Genomic DNA, 11,214 nt, shown 5'->3' on the forward strand with positions numbered 1-11,214 from the left:
TAGATTTTTATACATTGTGTACTTTAGAAGGCAAAAGGGGCAAAATAATAAATAAATCTTGGTCATCATTTTAATAATGAATTATAGCCCTAGCATTTTATAACGGTGTTGTTTATGTATTAAGCTTAAGTCAACCAAAAAAACCCACTGCTATAATACACTAAGATAAATTTAATTAGTAAAATGTAACAAGCAAATTGGGTGTCTAAGCATTCATCTCCTCTTAAGTGTCTGTTGCAAGGAATGAATCTCTACGTTGAACAAAGTTTCATGCTCTCTTTTTCACTCTCATGTGTGGTCTTTCCTGTACTGCCATGGTGAAAATTGGGGCCATCTGTTTTATGGCTGAGATGACAGAGAGTTTGTTACACTTTGTTAATCACTTGAGTTCGACCCCTCATATTCCCTCTGTAGACGATGGGGTATGTGTTTACTTTGTATGCAAACGAGAGGGAGAATTGAATTGAATTTTGTAATTTACTCCCACCTCCTCATTAACCCCATTTTCCGGTATACTCCCGAAAAGTGTTTGAATGTTTATCAAACCTTTTACACCAAGTGATCAGCAATATTTTCCATAACAAATTCTCCTATGATCTCCAGGTAGGGGGAGGTGGGGCACCTTTGAATTGGGGCAGCTTTGAAATTGTGCTTTTTTCTCCTATTTTCAAATGGAATTGAGCCTTATCATGATGCAATTTAGCTTCGCAATTGGTTTGTTGAGCTAAATTATATCATAATAAGGTCCAGTTTCATTTAAAAATAGGAGAAAAAAGCTCAATTTCAAAGCTGCACCAATTCAAAGGTGCCCCATTTCCCCCTATCTCTTCAGGAGCTAAAAAGTTACATAAGGCATTGTATTCTCGGGATGTTTTTAGTGAAATACAGTGTAGGCTAAGAATTTATTGACAAATCTATGTTCGAGAAACATAGATTGGGTTTTTGTCCTAATTTTCAAATGCAAAGGATGGATCAAATTTCAAACTTCAAATGCATGCAATGCACATTTATCATAAAATACAACATGTTAATTTGATCCATCTTTTGCAAAAGGATCAAATTTGGACCAATTTGATCCTTTTATTTTTACCAGTGTGTCACGAAATAGCAAAATTTCCTCTGCATGGATTCTCATTTTTTTTATGATTTCTTGGATAAAATTCAACTATTACTTCAAAGAAAGTTGATTCAATTTCTTTGTTCTGTGAAGAGAGAAAGATAGTTCTTGATGAAGCAAAAGAGGTAACCCTCTTCTGGGCTATCAAAAGAAAAATTGATAGAAATTGTTGGATCAGATGTAAAAGTTGTATTTTCGAGGATTGAAAAAAATCTATAAATGTGTACTGTGCATTGTTTCGTCTATTCACTCATCCAAGATCCAAGGATAGAGAGAAAACTCTGTAAGACAAAGTTTTCCTTTAGCTCTCACAGCCTTTCTTCTCATCTTGACACCCAATTCTCTTTCCAAAAAACCGTTTTATGCGTCCTACGTCGAAACTTCCAAAGTGAAAATACTTCTATTGTCTTGTTATTCTTGGCTGTTCATACTGTTGTTGTTATTTTATTGTTAAGTGCATGACAGTATTTGGTAAGAGTGAAAAAGTCAGTTTCAACTTCCACAAACTCATCATTTTATCAAAAGAAAAAGTGTTTTTCACAACAAATCCCTCCCTTGCGGAATCCTATTCCCACTTCTGAGGAAAACTTTCTTACCAAACAGCTAGCTTTTTGGGAGAAAGAGAAAAAAGAAAGCAGTTTGCTCTTGTTTGCCTATCCGAGTATAGCAAATGTGTATCTGTTTGGGCGTTGAAAAGGTCCGTAATCAAGTGGCAAAAATACAAGTGCGAAAAATCAGTGAAGTACACGATTAAATCATCAAATTGAAAGGATAAAGTAGAAATAAATTATAAATGGACTCTCAAGCGCATAGTCATTCTATTGATGATGTAATAGAGTTTGGTGGTCGCGATAAAACTCCTAAAGTGGCCTCATAAATGCTTACTTTCTTCCCATAACTCACTCAACTTTGCTCTTCAACAATTTCCACCACATACTCTTCATCCCTCTTTCCGTTTTCTGCCTCGTGAGTCTCTAAAGGACATACTGAAGATTAAAGTTTTACCAACTTCCAGTTTTCAAAATATATATTGCCAACCAGAAGAAACTTCCTCATCGCTTAGGAAAAGTATTAAAGTAGAACACGTTCGAGAGAAAATATTCAATAATTTTATCATTTTTTTCAAATGAAAATGTTGGTTTTTACAAACTAGAGAAATTTATTTTCATATATTATTTAGTAGTTTTTCTGCATAAGCTTTGGAAATTTTCTGAAATTTGGTTTTTCTATACGAAAGTGAGTTAGAGGGTGAGATTAAGAAGTAGGAATTTCCGTAAAAATTTTCCTTCATTACTATACAAATCCTCGAGTTTATTTTTGCTACAAAAGCTATTAGAACATGATTTACCGATTATAGGGATAAATGAAGATATTCACAGGGTTTTGCAGGTTTTAATTTCGATTTTCCAGAATGAAACAAAAAATCTGGACAAGAACGCAAGAGACATAATTTCACAATCAATTTAATGTGACTAAGGCTGCTATTCTGCCATCTTTATAATTTTGTAACTGAGCAAGATCCAAGAAATTTGGTATTCTCACAAAAAAAAAAAATAAAGTTTTAAAATATTAGTACTCTCCAAATATTTTAGACCTTGTTATAAAGTCTCCAACAAAATTTTCAAATTATCATATTCTACATCCAAGAATTTTTCAATTCATCCAAAAATTCTTTAACAGTTCCATACATTTTCTTGTACTATCAAAGGAAAGTTTAGAGGTCCTTTTAAATTTTGTAAAGTGAAATTTTTTTTAAGGTTGAATTGAATATAATTACCGTTAAAGATATTTTAATGCTTTTTTTTAATGCTCCAAACTTTTTATATCTTGTTCGATTTTTGCTATAAAATTTCTTGGCGGCAGAATTGCTCAACCTTGGATTGACTCTAACAAGAATTCCAAATTCCGCAAAATCTTACAAAATTATAAAGATGGCAGAATAGCAGCCTAAATCTGTATAAAACAAAGTGTCAATAGTGTTGCCCTGGGCCTCAGGATAACCAATTATCCACTCCTTGAGACCCAAAACAAGGAGTTCGATGCTCCCTTTTCCGTGATCCTTTCAAAACTGTCTCGCTCTACACATGAACACCCTATCCTTGATCTCATTCCAGTGAGGGCTATTGACTCGTAAATTTCAAACTTATGACCGTTACAATTTTATAGAAGAATTTACTTCTAAAAGAGCATAATTTTTCATATCATGATTTACAACGTCCGAAAAGTGTTCTATGATGAATAGATCGTGAGTCCATATTTTCGTAACATAAAAATATTACAATTGTATTTGTGAAATAGTCTTAATTTTGTAAAAGAAAAGACGGATATAAAATTTGTGATAGTAAAATGAAGTAAAGATTATGGCCGCCATCTATTGATATTTGAAGGATATACCATTGACGACTTTGATAAAAACACTGCAGGAGCATATCTTTTATCGTGTGCTCCTAATATTTTTAATACATAGTGACCTTTAATTTAGTATTGAGTCAAGAAACACGGTATAGACCTTTTTAAAAACTTCTCTATTTCCTCCTGCTACGACGTTTCGGGGATTGGTTGTCTCCTTCCTCAGGTATGGGTAGGTATGGGAAAGCTCTTATCAGGTTTCTGGGGAATTACTTGAACAATTACATACACTTGGACTTCATAAAACACTTTCTGGGACGATGTCACCATTTGGACGGTTTGACGCAGACACAAAAGACCGAGAATACAATTTAATTTAGTAGGTAATGACGGTGATGATTGCATAGGAAGGGGATTAAAAGACGTAATTTGTTGAAAATAAGTTGAAATTGAATTAAATTTTGGATGATATATGATATTATAAGAGTATTACGTAATCTCTAATATTGTTCGGAGCTATTATCCCCTTATAGCTTGGAACTGCAACAATTCCTTTTACTTTTTTTACAGAGACAAACTGAAAACGGATTAGTTCCGGAAGCTGAAAAACCCCACTAATACATGTCATGTATGATTTAAGTTAGTAAAATATTCTGGAAAAATCCTCCAAAAATATTACATGTTGCTTTTTAGTCACCAAAGAATACCCTCAATTACAGTGCTAATTTGTTAATTCCATGCTGAGATTTAGGTTATCTCCAGTTATTTTTTCTCTTGAGTGTAAAAGGACTAAACTTACTCTGCATCTGCTTTTCACTCGAGAGGATATCTTTGGGTTTTTCTTTTCTACTATTTTTGCTGGGATTTCCTCTCTTACCACTGGCCATTCCGCCGGATGCATTGCCATTCTTTGTGCCACGTTCATTCCTTATGAGCACCTCATGATCATCCTCTTGCCAAATTTCACCCATTGAAGGTTCCAGGTCCCTCTTTTCAGGAGCACATTGTGTCTTCGTGGGGAATATCGAAAGGGAAACTATAACCAGGCAGCAAATTAGGAAGAAATTCATCTGAAAGAAAAGAAAATTTATTACATCTCCCTTTTATTTTCTAAACTAAAAATCTTTCATATGGGAATACTTTTCCCATAAATTAATTAATCGATGAAATAATTCAAACTTTTAGGCTATCAATAGTAACAATATTCACAAATGATTTTAGAAGAAAGTTTCTATGCAGTGAGAAAACACTGGTAAAATTTCACAGGATTTTTTTTCTGATATATACATGTAAAAGCCTATGGAAAAACAGCATCTAAATATGTGTATAATTTAATTTGACAGAAATACAGCTTATTTTAAATCCTTATCAAACTCTGTGTTTATGTTTAGCTATAAATTGCTTGAAGTTTTTTTTATTTATTTGAATAGTTATGCTTTTACTGCTCGAATTCCACAGGGGAGAGCACTATATATCATAACCCATAAACATAATAAATAAGTACAGTAGAGTTCCTCAAATATAAACATTTGGGGGTATAGATGACATTTCTCACTTCTCAAGTTTGAACAATATTTTCAAAAACGTAACGCAATTCATGTAAAATTCACTTGCCCTCTAGATTATGAAAAATAACTTTAGAGAATTTACCAATATAATTTGTTGTTAAATAATATAGAATTTGTTGAGGAAATTAATGTAGGTGAAAGTGGCCTGCCTTAGAATGCGGTGGTAGCCTATGAATGCTTCAATTTTTTTTCTTATTTCCTAAAGGTAAAATTCCATTTTGTTAATCGAAGTTAATAGAAAATAGTTAATAGTATAAACTTCACATAATAGAATTTTTGCTTTGAGAAATAAGAGAAAAATTGAAACATTCAAAGGCTGCCGTATTCAAAGGCAGACTACTTTTCCCTAATACGATAACATTGAGGAAACACCGGAGAATAATAGTTTTCATTCAGACTCCACGCAAAATATCCTTTACATAACCGACATCACTTAGTTTACATTTTGAATTCAACTGTCGTTCATATTTAAAGAGTTTATATGTGAGGAAGTATATAACACATACGGAATTAAAATCCTAGGAACCTCTGACCACATAAATTACACCCTTCTCCGTCCAACTTATGTTAGGAAACCTTATACCTTAAAGACTTAAGGACCCATAATCCCTTACTAATTGACCCTCAAAACAATTCTAAAAAATAATATCAATTTAACATTAGCTAAATATGAAAAAGAAACCCCACACCCAATAACATTCAGACACCTAGTCAAAACAATTGCTGAAAAATACGAAGGATACCAAATGTACTATATTGATGGCTAACTAAAACCAATCAATCGATAAGGCTCGCAGTTGTTTCCTCAGATGGAAATAATTATAAAACCTCTTATGGTATAGCTGCACCCTAGATAAATTTATGTCCATATTGATGCAAATTTTTTTACGCTTGTGTAGGAATAACTCTTTAACATGGACATAAATTTCTCTAGTGTGTAGAAGCCGTTAGAGTCTCCGAACAAATCAGTATTTTCACGGCAAAGGCATATGCAATCCTAGAAGCCATCAAGCATATACAATCAACCTTTGCAAACGAGTCGGTGATATTTACTGACTCTGAAAGTGTTCTTCAAGCAATGAACAATAGAAGTCAAATTTGCTCACAATAATAAGACTAATCCAAAATGAATTAGCACACACAAACACATAAGACTATGCTGGATCCCATCACATGTAGGTAGTATTGGTAATGAGTTCGCTGATAAAGTCGTGCGTGATTATATCCTATATACATATTAGGGCGTTTCAACTAGGAAAAAAATTTTTTGGCACTATTCTCACGATGCTGTATTTGATGAGACAAGAAAGTTTTTCTTCTACGACCATATGATCAGACGCTGTTTAGAGGTGGCTGAACGACCCTCTCTGTAGTGTAAAATCCGGTAAAATTAGAAATTTGCTCTACAGAGAGGGTCGTTCAGCCACCTCTAAACAGCGTCTGATCATATGGTCGTAGAAGAAAAACTTTCTTGTCTCAACAAATACAGCACCGTGAGAATGGTGAGAATAGTGCCAAAAAAAATTTTTCCTAGTTGAAATGCCCTACTACATATGTCCTATAAATAACTCCTATGGAATCCCACCAAAGACATAACTAATTATCTCAAACTATGACAATAACATAAACATGTTAGAGCGATTGGACAAACATGAGAGACAACAAGCTCCATAAACTCATGGACCACATCTTTCAGACGAAATAGATGAGAAGAAACATTAATATGCCGAATCTGAATAGGACACACTGCCCTCATGCATCCACACATCATCAAAAAGAAAGAATCCAAAGAATGCGATCAATTCAAAGAGGCTGAAACCGTAAACCATATCATCTTTGAATATTCTAAATATCAAGAGGAAAGAAGGAGGAATAAAATCAATGAAAATCCATAAATTGCACTAGGAGACAATGAACATGAAATTAAAAAATTGTTAAAATTTCGCTAAGACACTAATATTATTAATCAAATTTAATGCAAGTGAAAATGAAACCACAATATGTATGAAAATTTGTAAATCACACTGTCACGGGGCAATCATCTACCAGATGGACGCCTAAAAAAAAGAAAAGTTGATACTGTCTGAGTCAATTTGAATCCAAATTCACACTACCGGAGCCCGTAGTGTAAAATAGCTGTTGACAACATTGGAAATTAACTATCGGGGGTTAACTCTTTCGTCTCTTTTGGGACTGTGAGTACCCAAAGCAGCATATGAATGTTCTGTGAAAAACAATGTTTTTTAATTATTCAGAACTGATAAAAATCCTATTCTTGTGGATGATTACAAACTATAAGGATGTCCAAATGTAAGATATTTTTTGTAGGACCTCAATTAATTCCTGAGCTTAGATATTTTTGATAAAAAAATTGTGAAATTGGCTTGCAGCATATGCTGCGGTCCGGAAAGAGTTAACAGTATTGGAGTCACATTGTATTTATAATCTATTTTGGACTGCGATCTTTTGAGCGGTTTAATAATCAATTCAATTCAGTAAATGATGTGAGAGCTCTTTTAAGGTAAAGCACCTATATCACAAGTTAGAACATTCCGAATAGCATGGCGCGCTTTGCAACCTCTTTTGGTCTTAATAAGCCGACAGATTTCATTCAGACCTATAAAAGACACGAAAGAAGTAGAGTAAAAGAAAACCTGTTCATTTTGTGACAGGATTTTAAAATTAAAATTTTCTGATTAAATTTATGATAAAAGATAGTTAAAGATAAAAAGAAAATAAATTAATTTATACACTACTGTTAAAAATGGAAGGATGAATTTGGATCCTTTTCAAAAGGATGGATTATAGTTGATCCTTTGAAAGGATCACTAGTATCTCTTGAAATTATGTACATTTATTACGATTGATTATGTTTTATCGTAAACTTAGTATTTTCATATCATATTTCTGTCATCTGAGGGAACACCAAAGACGATGTTTTCATTATTTTTAATCGTTTATTCCGAAGTTAAATAAGTTTCTAAACAGGGACACTCTCAAAGGATCCTCGGTGATCATTTCGTTTTCACCAGTAGTGATGATAATATTTTTTTTCCTGTTTTCAATTGCTGTTAATTGATCAATTGATCAATAAATCAAATATTAATATTATTAATTAAATGATTATTTTATAAAATTCTTTCACAACAAACAGCGATGTAGAGAAAAAAATAATTGTTTCAAAATTGTGCGGCTTTTTTACAGTCCCTGATACGCTTGTTGAATGTAAAAAAATGACAAATTGATACTGGAAAAGCATGTTCTACTGGTTAGATAACATCATCCCCTGGATCATATGAAAAGTATTCCATATAAACACAAATTCTGTTACAGATCAATTTAATTACAGAAGAATTACCAAACTCTATTCCATTCCTTCCGACACTTTTGTTTTCCAAAGCGTATATTTCACGATACATCCCCAATTTAGTTTTGGAATACCCAAATTGTATGGTTTTGATATTCAATTTATTTGGTATTCAGCCATTTATATTAATTTTCTCGTTTTTTTTTTACACTTTGTTTTCGATTTCATTTCATCGAGTGGGTGTTTTTATTGTTACTTGCAATACTAGAAACGGCCACTTGTATATATATATGTATATACGTATATATGTATATATATATATATATATATACACAAAATGTTCTACATTGGAAAGAAACAATTAATAGGGACACTTTTATGTCTTTGTGTTTGAACCCTCTTTCTGGCCATTTTGTAGAATCAGAAGAAGAGAAACACTTTTCTTAGAGCTACTTTCAAAATATCATGTAATTTCTCATATTTATTGAGTAGCAATAACGTTACAATATAATTATTGAAGAATTTCTAATTCATAGTTAGTTTTGTAAGATAATAGTAATTGTGGTTACTTGGAGGTAACAAATACGGTATGCTCAGAACCCTGATTTACGGTAAAAACGAGTAGAGCGTCCAAAGTACGTCGAAAAAATATCGTTGTTGTTTTAAAGTGGTAACGGGGTAGAAATTCCCTTTATTATCTCTTTCAATTCTTCAATTCGCGTAATAAACGACTAAAGATATCCTTTAGGAGAAATTTCATGAAGGTTCCCGGTTGTTTAAATTCATTTTTATCGAGAAGATAAATCAAAATCACCAAATGTCAACGAAGATATTCGGATTCAAAACTGGGCTTTATTGTGAGCTTTTGTGTAAATTGAGAATTACAAAAATCTGAAATTTTTCTCAATGGAAATGGCCCATTAGAAAGCACCTTTTCGGAAAATCAAATTAAAGTATCAGTAAAATTGTAGAGAATGAAAGTCCGTGGATCGCTATTGGAAAGATCTCGTTTCGATACTCTTTACAAAACCTTTTTCTCAAGAGGAGTGATTTTGTATCATGAGACTCCTCCTTTAATTAAATACATAAAGTGTGGCCTCAGGAGATCAAAAGATATTTCTTGAAGTTTTTTTTGTGTGGTATTTCTGTGTTTTTTTATTTGATTATTTACCTTTTTTCCTTATACAAAACAAATTGTAAAACAGGGGCAATCCAATCCACAGTTCAATAAATTGTTATTATTTAATTACGCATCTTTTAAGCTCAAAGAAATAAAAATTAGTTAATTAAAACAAGAGATATTTATAAATATTTAATTTTTTTGAAACATTGAAAAATTTTAAATGAATATGGAAAAAATCAGGAGTGACTTGATAACTTAATTTTGATAGTATGGAATGTTGATTTTGAAAAATTTTAATTATTGCTGCACTTTTTGTAGTAAAAAATAGTACAATATATATCACCCCTTGGAAATTAAAGAGCATAACCCACTTTTATAAACACGATATAAATCGTCAAATTTCGTTGTTAGAAAAGTTTTTTTTTCAAAATTTTACTCTTTTTGATTGCTTGCACAATTTTGTTTGAAGTAAGGGCAGAATCACATTGACAGTACAATGCTCGCCGTATTTCGTTAATTTACGCATTTTCATTGCAATTCTTACGCAAATTCTCAATTACAGGATTACCTTATCTTATACTCCGAGGCACTAGGTGAAAATAATATAATAAAATTGAAGAAATGAAACGAAAATGCGATAAACGGCGAGTATAAAAACTGTACGGCTAATCGCTCGTACAGCTTTTTTTCCTCATCGTTTATCGCATTTTCGTTCTATTTTTTCTATTAACATATGCATGTATTTGTAGAGTGAATAAATAAATGAGATGGCATCACGGGAAATTTATATAAAAAGGTTTAAATATACGCAACAAAGAAAAGGGTCAACAGTCGGTTACTAATTAATTTAATTAAATATTTAAATTACCTATTGCATATAGAAAATTCCATTAAATTGTCCTCCAATGTCCCGCATTTTCCACAGGTTTGATATTACATGGAACATCAAACTCATCCCTTTTTTGGCCTATATGAGATTCATTGAGGCACGGTGTTTAATTTAGTAGTAAAATGCATTATGCACCAAATTATTTTCATCACAAAGCGTCCCGTGGAGCATTGAAATGGTTATAGATAAATTCGCGAGTGACTGACCTCGCATCATTTTCATCGAAATTGTTTGCTTTATTTGGCATAAATGGTTGATTTTCAGCTTTCAACTGGTTCAAAATGTTATGTTTATGCCTAAAACTGTAAAATATTTGATGAAGTAGTTAATTGAAAAATACTTTTACAATTACATTATTTTATATTAATTAGCGAGCAAGACAGGAAAGAGAGGGAGTATAGAATTTTAAATGAGGCTGCTTTATAGGGTTTAAGAGATACTTTAGCTTTTATGGGCTTATTTTAATCAAGTCGACACATTCAGATATTCATGGATCTATGAAAATTTGATGTGTAAATTCAAAATCTAGTTCATGCAGCTAAACTAATGTCCTCAACATAGCGCCTTTCTCTTCCGCCATTAGTGGATTCCTGTACAAAAGTTCTCCTTTGCTATCCTTATGCGCGCACAAAATCAGGCAGAGGCTTTAGGGGTTATTCAGATGTGCACATAAAGCATCCCTCTGAACAAGATATGGTAGCTAACGCGAGAGAGTTTTGGAAATTTATGCAGATTTATGTTGGTTTTAGCGTCAAACTTTAACGACACTATCCACATGCTGGAAAAACACAGTAAAACAAGCAAATGTGTGTGGAAAATGGGCAAATGAATTGATAATCATGTTTGGGGAAAACGGGCAAG

General features: G+C 32.5%; 1 protein-coding gene across 4 annotated transcripts in view; it reads right to left on the reverse strand.

Moving 5' to 3' along the window:
• The window catches only part of LOC129800896 (uncharacterized), a 103,177-nt gene that overhangs the window by 22,725 nt on the left and 69,238 nt on the right, over window positions 1–11,214 (reverse strand). For 3 of the 4 annotated variants that reach the window (XM_055845630.1, XM_055845629.1, XM_055845631.1), the window contains one exon: window positions 4,266–4,536. In XM_055845630.1, the coding sequence (XP_055701605.1) occupies window positions 4,266–4,536 (271 nt within the window). The remainder of the gene's footprint in view (window positions 1–4,265; window positions 4,537–11,214) is intronic. The other variant, XM_055845632.1, reaches the window with a different exon arrangement.

This window comes from Phlebotomus papatasi, chromosome 2 (assembly GCF_024763615.1).
Source record: "Phlebotomus papatasi isolate M1 chromosome 2, Ppap_2.1, whole genome shotgun sequence".
Taxonomy (NCBI): Eukaryota; Metazoa; Arthropoda; class Insecta; order Diptera; family Psychodidae; genus Phlebotomus; species Phlebotomus papatasi.